We start from the raw sequence: 14027 nt of genomic DNA, 5'->3' as shown, positions 1-14027 counted from the left end.
ACTCATGGTGAGGTGCCTGAGGATTGGCGGAATGCGTGCATAGTGCCATTGTACAAAGGCAAAGGGGATAAGAGTGAGTGCTCAAATTACAGAGGTATAAGTTTGTTGAGTATTCCTGGTAAATTGTATGGGAGGGTATTGATTGAGAGGGTGAAGGCATGTACAGAGCATCAGATTGGGGAAGAGCAGTGTGGTTTCAGAAGTGGTAGAGGATGTGTGGATCAGGTGTTTGCTTTGAAGAATGTATGTGAGAAATACTTAGAAAAGCAAATGGATTTGTATGTAGCATTTATGGATCTGGAGAAGGCATATGATAGAGTTGATAGAGATGCTCTGTGGAAGGTATTAAGAATATATGGTGTGGGAGGCAAGTTGTTAGAAGCAGTGAAAAGTTTTTATCGAGGATGTAAGGCATGTGATCGTGTAGGAAGAGAGGAATGTGATTGGTTCTCAGTGAATGTAGGTTCGCGGCAGGGGTGTGTGATGTCTCCATGGTTGTTTAATTTGTTTATGGATGGGGTTGTTAGGGAGGTAAATGCAAGAGTTTTGGAAAGAGGGGCAAGTATGAAGTCTGTTGGGGATGAGAGAACTTGGGAAGTGAGTCAGTTGTTGTTCGCTGATGATACAGCGCTGGTGGCTGATTCATGTGAGAAACTGCAGAAGCTGGTGACTGAGTTTGGTAAAGTGTGTGGAAGAAGAAAGTTAAGAGTAAATGTGAATAAGAGCAAGGTTATTAGGTACAGTAGGGTTGAGGGTCAAGTCAATTGGGAGGTGAGTTTGAATGGAGAAAAACTGGAGGAAGTGAAGTGTTTTAGATATCTGGGAGTGGATCTGGCAGCGGATGGAACCATGGAAGCGGAAGTGGATCATAGGGTGGGGGAGGGGGCGAAAATTCTGGGGGCCTTGAAGAATGGGTGGAAGTCGAGAACATTATCTCGGAAAGCAAAAATGGGTATGTTTGAAGGAATAGTGGTTCCAACAATGTTGTATGGTTGCGAGGCGTGGGCTATGGATAGAGTTGTGTGCAGGAGGATGGATGTGCTGGAAATGAGATGTTTGAGGACAATGTGTGGTGTGAGGTGGTTTGATCAAGTGAGTAACATAAGGGTAAGAGAGATGTGTGGAAATAAGAAGAGCGTGGTTGAGAGAGCAGAAGAGGGTGTTTTGAAGTGGTTTGGGCACATGGAGAGAATGAGTGAGGAAAGATTGACCAAGAGGATATATGTGTCGGAGGTGGAGGGAACGAGGAGAAGAGGGAGACCAAATTGGAGGTGGAAAGATGGAGTGAAAAAGATTTTGTGTGATCGGGGCCTGAACATGCAGGAGGGTGAAAGGAGGTCAAGGAATAGAGTGAATTGGATCGATGTGGTATACCGGGGTTGACGTGCTGTCAGTGGATTGAATCAGGGCATGTGAAGCGTCTGGGGTAAACCATGGAAAGTTGTGTGGGGCCTGGATGTGGAAAGGGAGCTGTGGTTTCGGGCATTATTGCATGACAGCTAGAGACTGAGTGTGAACGAATGGGGCCTTTGTTGTCTTTTCCTAGTGCTACCTTGCACACATGAGGGGGGAGGGGGATGGTATTCCATGTGTGGCGAGGTGGCGATGGGAATGAATAAAGGCAGTGTGAATTGTATGCATGGGTATATATGTATGTGTCTGTATGTGTATATATATGTGTACATTGAGATGTATAGGTATGGATATTTGCGTGTGTGGACGTGTATGTATATACATTGTGTATGGGGGTGGGTTGGGCCATTTCTTTCGTCTGTTTCATTGCACTACCTCACAAATGCGGGAGACAGCGACAAAGCAAAATAAAAATAAATAAAAATAAATATTATTTTTTTTTTATTTATTTATTATACTTTGTCGCTGTCTCCCGCGTTTGTGAGGTAGCGCAAGGAAACAGACGAAAGAAATGGCCCAACCCCCCCATACACATGTATATACATACGTCCACACACGCAAATATACATACCTACACAGCTTTCCATGGTTTACCCCAGACGCTTCACATGCCTTGATTCAATCCACTGACAGCACGTCAACCCTGGTATACCACATCGCTCCAATTCACTCTATTCCTTGCCCTCCTTTCACCCTCCTGCATGTTCAGGCCCCGATCACACAAAATCTTTTTCACTCCATCTTTCCACCTCCAATTTGGTCTCCCACTTCTCCTCGTTCCCTCCACCTCCGACACATATATCCTCTTGGTCAATCTTTCCTCACTCATTCTCTCCATGTGCCCAAACCATTTCAAAACACCCTCTTCTGCTCTCTCAACCACGCTCTTTTTATTTCCACACATCTCTCTTACCCTTACATTACTTACTCGATCAAACCACCTCACACCACACACTGTCCTCAAACATCTCATTTCCAGCACATCCACCCTCCTGCGCACAACTCTATCCATTGCCCACGCCTCACAACCATACAACATTGTTGGAACCACTATTCCTTCAAACATATATTTTTTTTTTTTTTTTGCTTTGTCGCTGTCTCCCGCGTTTGTGAGGTAGCGCAAGTAAACAGACGAAAGAAATGGCCCAACCCACCCCCATACACATGTATATACATACGTCCACACACGCAAATATACATACCTACACAGCTTTCCATGGTTTACCCCAGATGCTTCACATGCCCTGATTCAATCCACTGACAGCACGTCAACCCCGGTATACCACATCGATCCAGTTCACTCTATTCCTTGCCCTCCTTTCACCCTCCTGCATGTTCAGGCCCCAATCACACAAAATCTTTTTCACTCCATCTTTCCACCTCCAATTTGGTCTCCCACTTCTCCTCGTTCCCTCCACCTCCGACACATACATCCTCTTGGTCAATCTTTCCTCACTCGTTCTTTCCATGTGCCCAAACCATTTCAAAACACCCTCTTCTGCTCTCTCAACCACGCTCTTTTTATTTCCACACATCTCTCTTACCCTTACGTTACTTACTCGATCAAACCACCTCACACCACACACTGTCCTCAAACATCTCATTTCAGCACATCCATCCTCCTGCGCACAACACAAATGCGGGAAGACAGCGACAAAGCCAAAAAAAAAAAAAAGTCGAGAACATTATCTCGGAAAGCAAAAATGGGTATGTTTGAAGGAATAGTGGTTCCAACAATGTTGTATGGTTGCTATGCATGGGCTATGGATAGAGTTGTGCGCAGGAGGATGGATATGCTGGAAATGAGATTTTGAGGACAATGTGTGGTGTGAGGTGGTTTGATCGAGTAAGTAACGTAAGGGTAAGAGAGATGTGTGGAAATAAAAAGAGCGTGGTTGAGAGAGCAGAAGAGGGTGTTTTGAAATGGTTTGGGCACATGGAGAGAATGAGTGAGGAAAGATTGACCAAGAGGATATATGTGTCGGAGGTGGAGGGAACGAGGAGAAGTGGGAGACCAAATTGGAGATGGAAAGATGGAGTGAAAAAGATTTTGTGTGATCGGGGCCTGAACATGCAGGAGGGTGAAAGGAGGGCAAGGAAATAGAGTGAATTGGATCCATGTGGTATACCGGGGTTGACGTGCTGTCAGTGGATTGAATCAGGGCATGTGAAGCGTCTGGGGTAAACCATGGAAAGCTGTGTAGGTATGTATATTTTGCGTGTGTGGATGTATGTATATACATGTGTATGGGGGTGGGTTGGGCCATTTCTTTCGTCTGTTTCCTTGCGCTACCTCGCAAAAGCGGAAGACAGCGACAAAGCAAAAAAAAAAAATATATATATATATATATATATATATATATATATATATATATGTATAAAAGAAAGAGAGAGGAGGTCAAGAGAAAGGTGCAAGAGGTGAAAAAAAGGGCAAATGAGAGTTGGGGTGAGAGAGTATCATTAAATTTTAGGGAGAATAAAAAGATGTTCTGGAAAGAGGTAAATAAAGTGCGTAAGACAAGGGAGCAAATGGGAACTTCAGTGAAGGGCGCAAATGGGGAGGTGATAACAAGTAGTGGTGATGTGAGAAGGAGATGGAGTGAGTATTTTGAAGGTTTGCTGAATGTGTTTGATGATAGAGTGGCAGATATAGGGTGTTTTGGTCGAGGTGGTGTGCAAAGTGAGAGGGTTAGGGAAAATGATTTGGTAAACAGAGAAGAGGTAGTGAAAGCTTTGCGGAAGATGAAAGCCGGCAAGGCAGCAGGTTTGGATGGTATTGCAGTGGAATTTATTAAAAAAGGGGGTGACTGTATTGTTGACTGGTTGGTAAGGTTATTTAATGTATGTATGACTCATGGTGAGGTGCCTGAGGATTGGCGGAATGCGTGCATAGTGCCATTGTACAAAGGCAAAGGGGATAAGAGTGAGTGCTCAAATTACAGAGGTATAAGTTTGTTGAGTATTCCTGGTAAATTATATGGGAGGGTATTGATTGAGAGGGTGAAGGCATGTACAGAGCATCAGATTGGGGAAGAGCAGTTTGGTTTCAGAAGTGGTAGAGGATGTGTGGATCAGGTGTTTGCTTTGAAGAATGTATGTGAGAAATACTTAGAAAAGCAAATGGATTTGTATGTAGCATTTATGGATCTGGAGAAGGCATATGATAGAGTTGATAGAGATGCTCTGTGGAAGGTATTGAGAATATATGGTGTGGGAGGCAAGTTGTTAGAAGCAGTGAAAAGTTTTTATCGAGGATGTAAGGCATGTGTACGTGTAGGAAGAGAGGAAAGTGATTGGTTCTCAGTGAATGTAGGTTTGCGGCAGGGGTGTGTGATGTCTCCATGGTTGTTTAATTTGTTTATGGATGGGGTTGTTAGGGAGGTAAATGCAAGAGTTTTGGAAAGAGGGGCAAGTATGAAGTCTGTTGGGGATGAGAGAGCTTGGGAAGTGAGTCAGTTGTTGTTCGCTGATGATACAGCGCTGGTGGCTGATTCATGTGAGAAACTGCAGAAGCTGGTGACTGAGTTTGGTAAAGTGTGTGGAAGAAGAAAGTTAAGAGTAAATGTTAATAAGAGCAAGGTTATTAGGTACAGTAGGGTTGAGGGTCAAGTCAATTGGGAGGTGAGTTTGAATGGAGAAAAACTGGAGGAAGTGAAGTGTTTTAGATATCTGGGAGTGGATCTGTCAGCAGATGGAACCATGGAAGCGGAAGTGGATCATAGGGTGGGGGAGGGGGCGAAAATTCTGGGGGCCTTGAAGAATGTGTGGAAGTCGAGAACATTACCTCGGAAAGCAAAAATGGGTATGTTTGATGGAATAGTGGTTCCAACAATGTTGTATGGTTGCGAGGCGTGGGCTATGGATAGAGTTGTGCGCAGGAGGATGGATGTGCTGGAAATGAGATGTTTGAGGACAATGTGTGGTGTGAGGTGGTTTGATCGAGTGAGTAACGTAAGGGTAAGAGAGATGTGTGGAAATAAAAAGAGCGTGGTTGAGAGAGCAGGAGAGGGTGTTTTGAAGTGGTTTGGGCACATGGAGAGGATGAGTGAGGAAAGATTGACCAAGAGGATATGTGTGTCGGAGGTGGAGGGAACAAGGAGAAGAGGGAGACCAAATTGGAGGTGGAAAGATGGAGTGAAAAAGATTTTGTGTGATCGGGGCCTGAACATGCAGGAGGGTGAAAGGAGGGCAAGGAATAGAGTGAATTGGAGCGATGTGGTATACCGGGGTTGACGTGCTGTCAGTGGATTGAATCAAGGCATGTGAAGCGTCTGGGGTAAACCATGGAAAGCTGTGTAGGTATGTATATTTGCGTGTGTGGACGTATGTATATACATGTGTATGGGGGGGGGTTGGGCCATTTCTTTCGTCTGTTTCCTTGCGCTACCTCGCAAACGCGGGAGACAGCGACAAAGTATAATAAAAATAATAATATATATATGTATATATATATATATATATATATATATATATATATATATATATATATATATATATATATATATTTCATTTTATTTTTTTCCATACATATTTGCCTTATCCCGCGTTAACTAGGTGGCATTAAGAACATATATATATTTCTTAAGTAAGGAAGTTTTCTGAAATATGCCAAACAGCATGTTTCTATTAACCCTCCCACCACTTGTTAGTACTACTTTTTACATTATTTATGCCTTGATTGTGAATATTTTCTTTTACGTGTTTTGAGGAATATTTTAGTTTATGGTAGCCCTGCTCTCTGCCTTTACATGTGTCCAGGAGTAAGTATTATGTAACACCAAAAATTATGAAAATGAATTCATGTATGAGTAAATTTAGAAAAACTCATTCCCTCAGCACTGAATATGGTCGATTTGCTTATCTGGAAAGCCATGAATACCGTATGTACAACACCTACGACGTTCACTTTTATGCATCCTGGGCATTGGTAATGCTCTGGCCTGAGCTACAAAAATCACTGCAGTATGATGTGGCCCAGTGGACAACAAGTGCAGACCTCACACCTCGTACACATCTTTTCCGAGGAAATAAAGGAGTCCGGAAGTTGGCCAATGCAGTGCCTCATGATGTTGGTGATCCTGGTGAGTAACATGTCACTGTAAAGGTTTACAAACTCCTTGTAATGTTAATGGCAGCTGTATCCCAATGAATGTCTAGTCATGGTACTGAAGTTCTGAAGTTCCTTAAGCACTCCAGCGGTACCATCAGAGGACACAGGAAAGGCAGCTTTATGTACTTTATCTTGTAATTTTTGCATGGTGTTGAACTTTGTTACGAGTAAAGTAATATCAAAGCAGATGATGGTACCCAAATTGTAGCCAGGCATCCCTTTTGGATATATATGAATACTCTGATGTGTTTGATATCTTCCTGGAAAAATTTCACATTACTAGTCTGGGGACTTAGGGGAGAAATTCTTCACTTATCATTTGCTTTTTGTTGTGTGTCCAATTTGCTTTTCTTTTGTTCTGTATGATTATTTTCTCTTTAGTGTTCTGAAGGCATATTTCTTATACATAAATAATTCAGTTACCATAGATAGGATGAATAGTACACAGATTCCTCTGCAGCCCTTAGTCAAATTGTAAGCATAATTTGCAAGAGTAGTGGTTCCCAACTGTATCATGGTGGTGTGCTGTCAAAGTTGTCTCAATGTACCATAGTATTAGAAGTTATGATTGGGCCACAGATGTTGAAGTAGAAAATCAATATCAGCTTCTTTATTTGAAATTGTTAAAACCATTGTTGAGGAACATATTCATAAACTTTAGAACATTATCTACAAAGCACTAGAACATTGTCTACAGTAAATGCTGTATTTGAATCACATGCTTATGTTAATGATGTCGTTGCAGACTACTTACAGTAATAGGGAGCTATGGATTCAGTGCATTGCATGTGACAGCTGGAGAATGGATGTGAATGGATGTGGCCTTTCTTCGTCTGTTCATGGCACTACCTCACTAATGTGGGAAACAGCAATCAAGTATGAAAAAAAATGTATTAGAATTAGATGGTTGCTTTAACCAGAATTAGGTCTTAAGAATAATGATAATGTTGTGAAAGGGCAGTTTATTTGGAGATGCAGGGTGTGGCTCAAAAGTTCATCATTTAAGGTGTGCCATTACATTGAAAAGGTTGAGAATCAGTGTACTAGATTTGCTTGAATGTATTTAGGGTTGTCATTGCCTGTTCATGATTATCTGTGTGTATATACAAAGAGAAAGTTATTGTGAAGGTCCATCTCATATTTTTTGTTTTCTTAGCTGAATCACCATAGGCAACTGAATGCCCTAATCAAGGGCATTCCCCACATGTCATAGAAGGCAACTAAAGGGGATGGGATTGGGGGCTAGAAACCCTCCCCTCCTTTTTGGCTTTATTACCTATAACTTTTTAAAAAGTTGCAACTGTTTTTGATAAACAATGTAGCTGATAAAAGATGCTTGGCTGGGTAAATTGCGGCTGTGAATTTTTTCCTTAACATGCTCTATGAAAATTTGCAGAATGTGTCAGCTTAGGTTTCAAGCTGGGATAAGGACTTGTATCCATGTATGAACTGTTCATTTCGTTAAGCTTGGCTTCATGATAGAATTTTTAGGGCAATGTTTTAAATAATTCTTAAACCTTTGTATAGTAATTGCTTGTTTGAAATTTCTTTACTTTTTGAATACTGGTAAAGTGACAGCATCTTTAAGTTCGTCATTTAGTGTAGTCCAACATCTGTCTCTGTTGCACTAAAACTACTTTTTCACATCCTTTCTGAAAATTTTTTGCCCTGCTAATTGTTATGACCTCTGGTTACTCTGTCACTGCATCTCATGAAGAACTAAATGTTCACAGTCAGTGTTATCCACAGGATATAAAAACTTGAAGGTGGTAATGAGGTCATCCCTAGCTCTTGTCTCCTCTGTCATGACCGCTTGACTTACTTATGAGGCAACATTACACTATCATGAGAACAGATGAAGACCAATTTTTGATTTGTTTTGCAATCCCAGGACCTCTTTTTTGGGCTTTTGCAGCTTTAAGAGTGTGCTCTGTGTGGGAGCAGTGTAAGGTGGGCTTCTTTGGGCCAGGAATGTCCTTGACAATGCTATATTCCATTCCATTTGCTAATAATGAATCAACCCCATCAAAGATGACTTCTTACACATGGTAGTACTGCTTCATGTAGAGTCTGGGAACACCTGTGTAACAGCTAACACTCTTGTTTTTTTTTATCCTGAATGTTGGGTTTTGAACCTTTGAAATATGAATGGTACATCAGCAATTGAGTGGGAGAAGTATAAAAGAAAGAGACAGGAGGTCAAGAGAAAGGTGCAAGAGGTGAAAAAAAGGGCAAATGAGAGTTGGGGTGAGAGACTATCAGTAAATTTTAGGGAGAATAAAAAGATGTTCTGGAAGGAGGTAAATAGGGTGCGTAAGACAAGGGAGCAAATGGGAACTTCAGTGAAGGGCGTAAATGGGGAGGTGATAACAAGTAGCGGTGATGTGAGAAGGAGATGGAATGAGTATTTTGAAGGTTTGTTGAATGTGTCTGATGACAGAGTGGCAGATATAGGGTGTTTTGGTCGAGGTGGTGTGCAAAGTGAGAGGGTTAGGGAAAATGAGTTGGTAAACAGAGAAGAGGTAGTAAAAGCTTTGCGGAAGATGAAAGCCGGCAAGGCAGCAGGTTTGGATGGTATTGCAGTGGAATTTATTAAGAAAGGGGGTGACTGTATTGTTGACTGGTTGGTAAGGTTATTTAATGTATGTATGACTCATGGTGAGGTGCCTGAGGATTGGCGGAATGCGTGCATAGTGCCATTGTACAAAGGCAAAGGGGATAAGAGTGAGTGCTCAAATTACAGAGGTATAAGTTTGTTGAGTATTCCTGGTAAATTATATGGGAGGGTATTGATTGAGAGGGTGAAGGCATGTACAGAGCATCAGATTGGGGAAGAGCAGTGCGGTTTCAGAAGTGGTAGAGGATGTGTGGATCAGGTGTTTGCTTTGAAGAATGTATGTGAGAAATACTTAGAAAAGCAAATGGATTTGTATGTAGCATTTATGGATCTGGAGAAGGCATATGATAGAGTTGATAGAGATGCTCTGTGGAAGGTATTAAGAATATATGGTGTGGGAGGCAAGTTGTTAGAAGCAGTGAAAAGTTTTTATCGAGGATGTAAGGCATGTGTACGTGTAGGAAGAGAGGAAAGTGATTGGTTCTCAGTGAATGTAGGTTTGCGGCAGGGGTGTGTGATGTCTCCATGGTTGTTTAATTTGTTTATGGATGGGGTTGTGAGGGAGGTAAATGCAAGAGTCCTGGAAAGAGGGGCAAGTATGAAGTCTGTTGGGGATGAGAGAGCTTGGGAAGTGAGTCAGTTGTTGTTCGCTGATGATACAGCGCTGGTGGCTGATTCATGTGAGAAACTGCAGAAGCTGGTGACTGAGTTTGGTAAAGTGTGTGGAAGAAGAAAGTTGAGAGTAAATGTGAATAAGAGCAAGGTTATTAGGTACAGTAGGGGTGAGGGTCAAGTCAATTGGGAGGTGAGTTTGAATGGAGAAAAACTGGAGGAAGTGAAGTGTTTTAGATATCTGGGAGTGGATCTGTCAGCGGATGGAACCATGGAAGCGGAAGTGGATCATAGGGTGGGGGAGGGGGCGAAAATTTTGGGAGCCTTGAAAAATGTGTGGAAGTCGAGAACATTATCTCGGAAAGCAAAAATGGGTATGTTTGAGGGAATAGTGGTTCCAACAATGTTGTATGGTTGCGAGGCGTGGGCTATGGATAGAGATGTGCGCAGGAGGATGGATGTGCTGGAAATGAGATGTTTGAGGACAATGTGTGGTGTGAGGTGGTTTGATCGAGTAAGTAACGTAAGGGTAAGAGAGATGTGTGGAAATAAAATGAGCGTGGTTGAGAGAGCAGAAGAGGGTGTTTTGAAATGGTTTGGGCACATGGAGAGAATGAGTGAGGAGAGATTGACCAAGAGGATATATGTGTCGGAGGTGGAGGGAACGAGGAGAAGAGGGAGACCAAATTGGAGGTGGAAAGATGGAGTGAAAAAGATTTTGTGTGATCGGGGCCTGAACATGCAGGAGGGTGAAAGGAGGGCAAGAAATAGAGTGAATTGGAGTCATGTGGTATACAGGGGTTGACGTGCTGTCAGTGGATTGAAGCAAGGCATGTGAAGCGTCTGGGGTAAACCATGGAAAGCTGTGTAGGTATGTATATTTGCGTGTGTGGACGTGTGTATGTACATGTGTATGGGGGGGGGGGGCCATTTCTTTCGTCTGTTTCCTTGCGCTACCTCGCAAACGCGGGATCTGTTCTAATGGACTTCACTGTATCAAAATTCGGCTTCTAACAGACCTTTTGAACCCACTTGAATAAGTTTGGGATCTAATGGAAAGTTCAGTGCAATGCAAATCTAACCCAGTAAGGTTAGGCCCAATTGGTCTGAATTTGGCATGTAATGAAATACAGAATGCTGGTAGTCTATTTGCATTAAATCATGACTGATTGAGTGCTGTTAGTGTTGCGTGTGCCAATAAGCCTAGGAAATATGTAATCATGACAGAAAAGCTCAAAATAAATGAGTGTCATGAGTTTGAGGAGAGTGGCTTCTTCCTCATGGATGCCACATATCTGGCCAGGAGGTGATTTAGGTAACTCCATGTGACCCCAGAGCTATATGCCTTCTGATTCAAAGTAGGCTTTGCTACTCTCTGAATGCCTCTAGCCACAGAGAATGTAATAAAAGGAATATGGTAAGTTTCCATTACACTTGTTGATGTTCCACTTATTAATGTTCCTTGGAAAGATTGGGATTGAAAAGGAATTCATGTTTTAATGGAAAACCTTTCTCCCAGTTAATCCATCAGAGCAAGGTGTTACTGTAATCATTGCCTGAAATGACTGGGGAATTTTTGGCAGGGGCATAATGCTTAGAATTTAGGAAATGACGTATGTGATTACACTTAATGTATTTAGACAAATGTGGTGGATATTCCTATTGATGTTATTTTCTTCATATTTCAGAGGATGAGCCATTTGTCCGAATAAATGCTTACCAGATACATGACATCAGTTTTTGGAAGGATCTCAATCTTAAGTTTGTTTTACAGGTAAGATTACCCGTAGATTTTGGTATGCTATTGATGTGTTATTGCTTGTCCTTTGACAATGTTTAATAATGTTAACCTGTATTCAGTTGATATCTTCAAACATACTGAATTTTTACCATGAGACTGACCAAAGTACCAAAACACAATAGCTAAAAGTTGTGTTTATAGGGTTAATCCATAATGAAATGAAATATATATATTATTATTATATTCATTATACTTTATCTCCATTTCCCGTGTCGGAGAGGTAGCACCAGGAAACAGACGAAGAACGACCCATCCATTCATATACATGAATGTATATACATAAATGCACATACACATACCTATATTTATTTATTTATTTTGCTTTGTCGCTGTCTCCCGCGTTTGCGAGGTAGCGCAAGGAAACAGTCGAAAGAAATGGCCCAACCCACCCACATACACATGTATATACATAAATGCCCACACCCGCACATATACATACATATACATTTCAATGTATACATACATATATGTACATAGACTAATATTTATATACACAAGTACATATTCATACTTGATGCCTTCATCCAATCCTGTCGCCACTTGCCCAATATTGAGATAGCATTCCCCCTTCCAGTGAGGTAGTGCTAGGAAAAGGCAAAAAAATAGGCCACATTCGTTCACACTCAGTCTCTAGCTGTTATGTGTAATGCACCGAAACCACAGCTCCCTTTCTACATCCAGGCCTCACAGACCTTTCCCTGGTTTGCCCCAGATGCTTCACATGCCATGGTTCAATCCATTGACAGCACTTCGACCCTGGTATACCACATCGTTCCAATTCACTCTATTCCTTACACACCTCTCACCCTCCTGTATATTCAGGCCTCGATTGCTCAAAATCTTTTTCGCTCCATCCTACCACCTCCAGTTTGGTCTCCCACTTCTTATTCCCTTCACCTCTGACACATATATCCTTTTTGTCAACCTTTCCTACTCATTCTCTCATTATGTCCAAACCATTTCAACACACCCTCTCCTGTTCTCTCAACTACACTCTTTTTATAACCCATTACTTAATCAAACCACCTCGCTCCACATATTGTCCTCATACATTTTATTTCCAACAAATCAACCCTCCTCCTCCGTACAACCCAATCTATATCCCATGCCTTGCAGTCATATTATTGGAACTAATATATATTCAAACATACCCATTTTTTCTCTCCGAGATAATGTTTTCTCTTTCCACACATTCATTGCTCCCAGAACTTTCGACCCCTCCCCCACCCTATGACTCACTTCTGCTTCCATAGTTCCATTTGCTGCTAAGTCCACTCCCAGATATCCCGAACACTTCACTTCCTCCAATTTTCCTCCATTCAAACTTACATCCCAACTAACTTGTCCCTTAACCCTGCTGAACCTTATTACCTTGCTCTTATTCACATTTACTCTTAACTTTCTCCTTTCATACACTTTTCTAAGCTCATTCTCCAACTTATGCAGTTTCTTTCTTGAATCAGCCACCAGTGCTGTATCATTGGTGAACAGTAACAGACTCACTTCCCAGGCCATCTGATCCCCAACAGACTGCATACTCACCCCTTTCTCCAAAACTCTTGCATTTACCTCCCTAACCACCCCATCCATAAACAAATTAAACAACCATGTGGACATCACACACCCCTGCCGCAGACCAACCTTCACTGAGAACCAATCACTCTCCTCTCTTCCTACTCTTGATGTAAACTTTTCACTGCTTCTAGCAGCTTACCTCCTGCACCATATACTTTTAAGACCTTCCACAAAGCATCTGTATCGACCCATTATATGCCTTCTCCAGATCCATAAAGGCCACATACAGATCCATCTGTTTTTCTAAATATTTCTCACACATTCTTCAAAGCAAACACCTGATCCACTTATCCTCTACCACTTCTGAAACCACACTGCCCCTTCTCAATCTGATGCTTTGTACATGCCTTCACCCTCTCAATCAATACCCTCCCATACAATTTTCCAGGAATACTCAACAAACTAATGCCTCTGTAGTTTGAACATTCACCTTTATTTTTTTTTAACCCCTAAGCCTTTGTACAATGGCACTATACATGCATTCTGCCAATCCTCAGGCACTTCACCATGATCCATACATACATTGAATGTCTTTACCAACCAATAAACAACACAGTCACCCCCCTTTCTTAATAAATTCAACTGCATTACCATCCAATCCCACTATTTTGCCGGATTTCATCTTCCACAAGGCTTTCACCATCTCTTCTCTCCTAATCAAACTACCCTCACTGACTCTCTCACTTCGCACACCACTCTGACCAAAACACCCTACTTCTGCCACACTATCATTAAACACATTCAGCAAACCTTCAAAATACTCACTCCATCTCTATCTGTTATTACTTCCTTGCTTGCCCCTTCACCGATGTTCTCATTTCTTCTCGTGTCTTTCACATGTTATTTTCCTCCTTCCAAAACATCTTTTTATTTTCTCTAAAGTTTGATGATACTCTTTC

General features: G+C 41.8%; 1 protein-coding gene across 2 annotated transcripts in view; it reads left to right on the top strand.

The window, feature by feature from the left end:
* Positions 1 to 14027, top strand: part of LOC139755091 (non-lysosomal glucosylceramidase) — a 135126-nt gene that overhangs the window by 107041 nt on the left and 14058 nt on the right. For both annotated transcript variants that reach the window (XM_071673206.1, XM_071673207.1), the window contains 2 exons: positions 6250 to 6494; positions 11441 to 11526. In XM_071673206.1, the coding sequence (XP_071529307.1) occupies positions 6250 to 6494; positions 11441 to 11526 (331 nt within the window). The remainder of the gene's footprint in view (positions 1 to 6249; positions 6495 to 11440; positions 11527 to 14027) is intronic.

The sequence above is a fragment of the Panulirus ornatus genome, chromosome 18, assembly GCF_036320965.1.
Source record: "Panulirus ornatus isolate Po-2019 chromosome 18, ASM3632096v1, whole genome shotgun sequence".
Taxonomy (NCBI): Eukaryota; Metazoa; Arthropoda; class Malacostraca; order Decapoda; family Palinuridae; genus Panulirus; species Panulirus ornatus.
The sequence above is the reverse complement of the archived record's forward strand: the minus strand, read 5'-3'. Positions and strand labels throughout refer to the sequence as shown.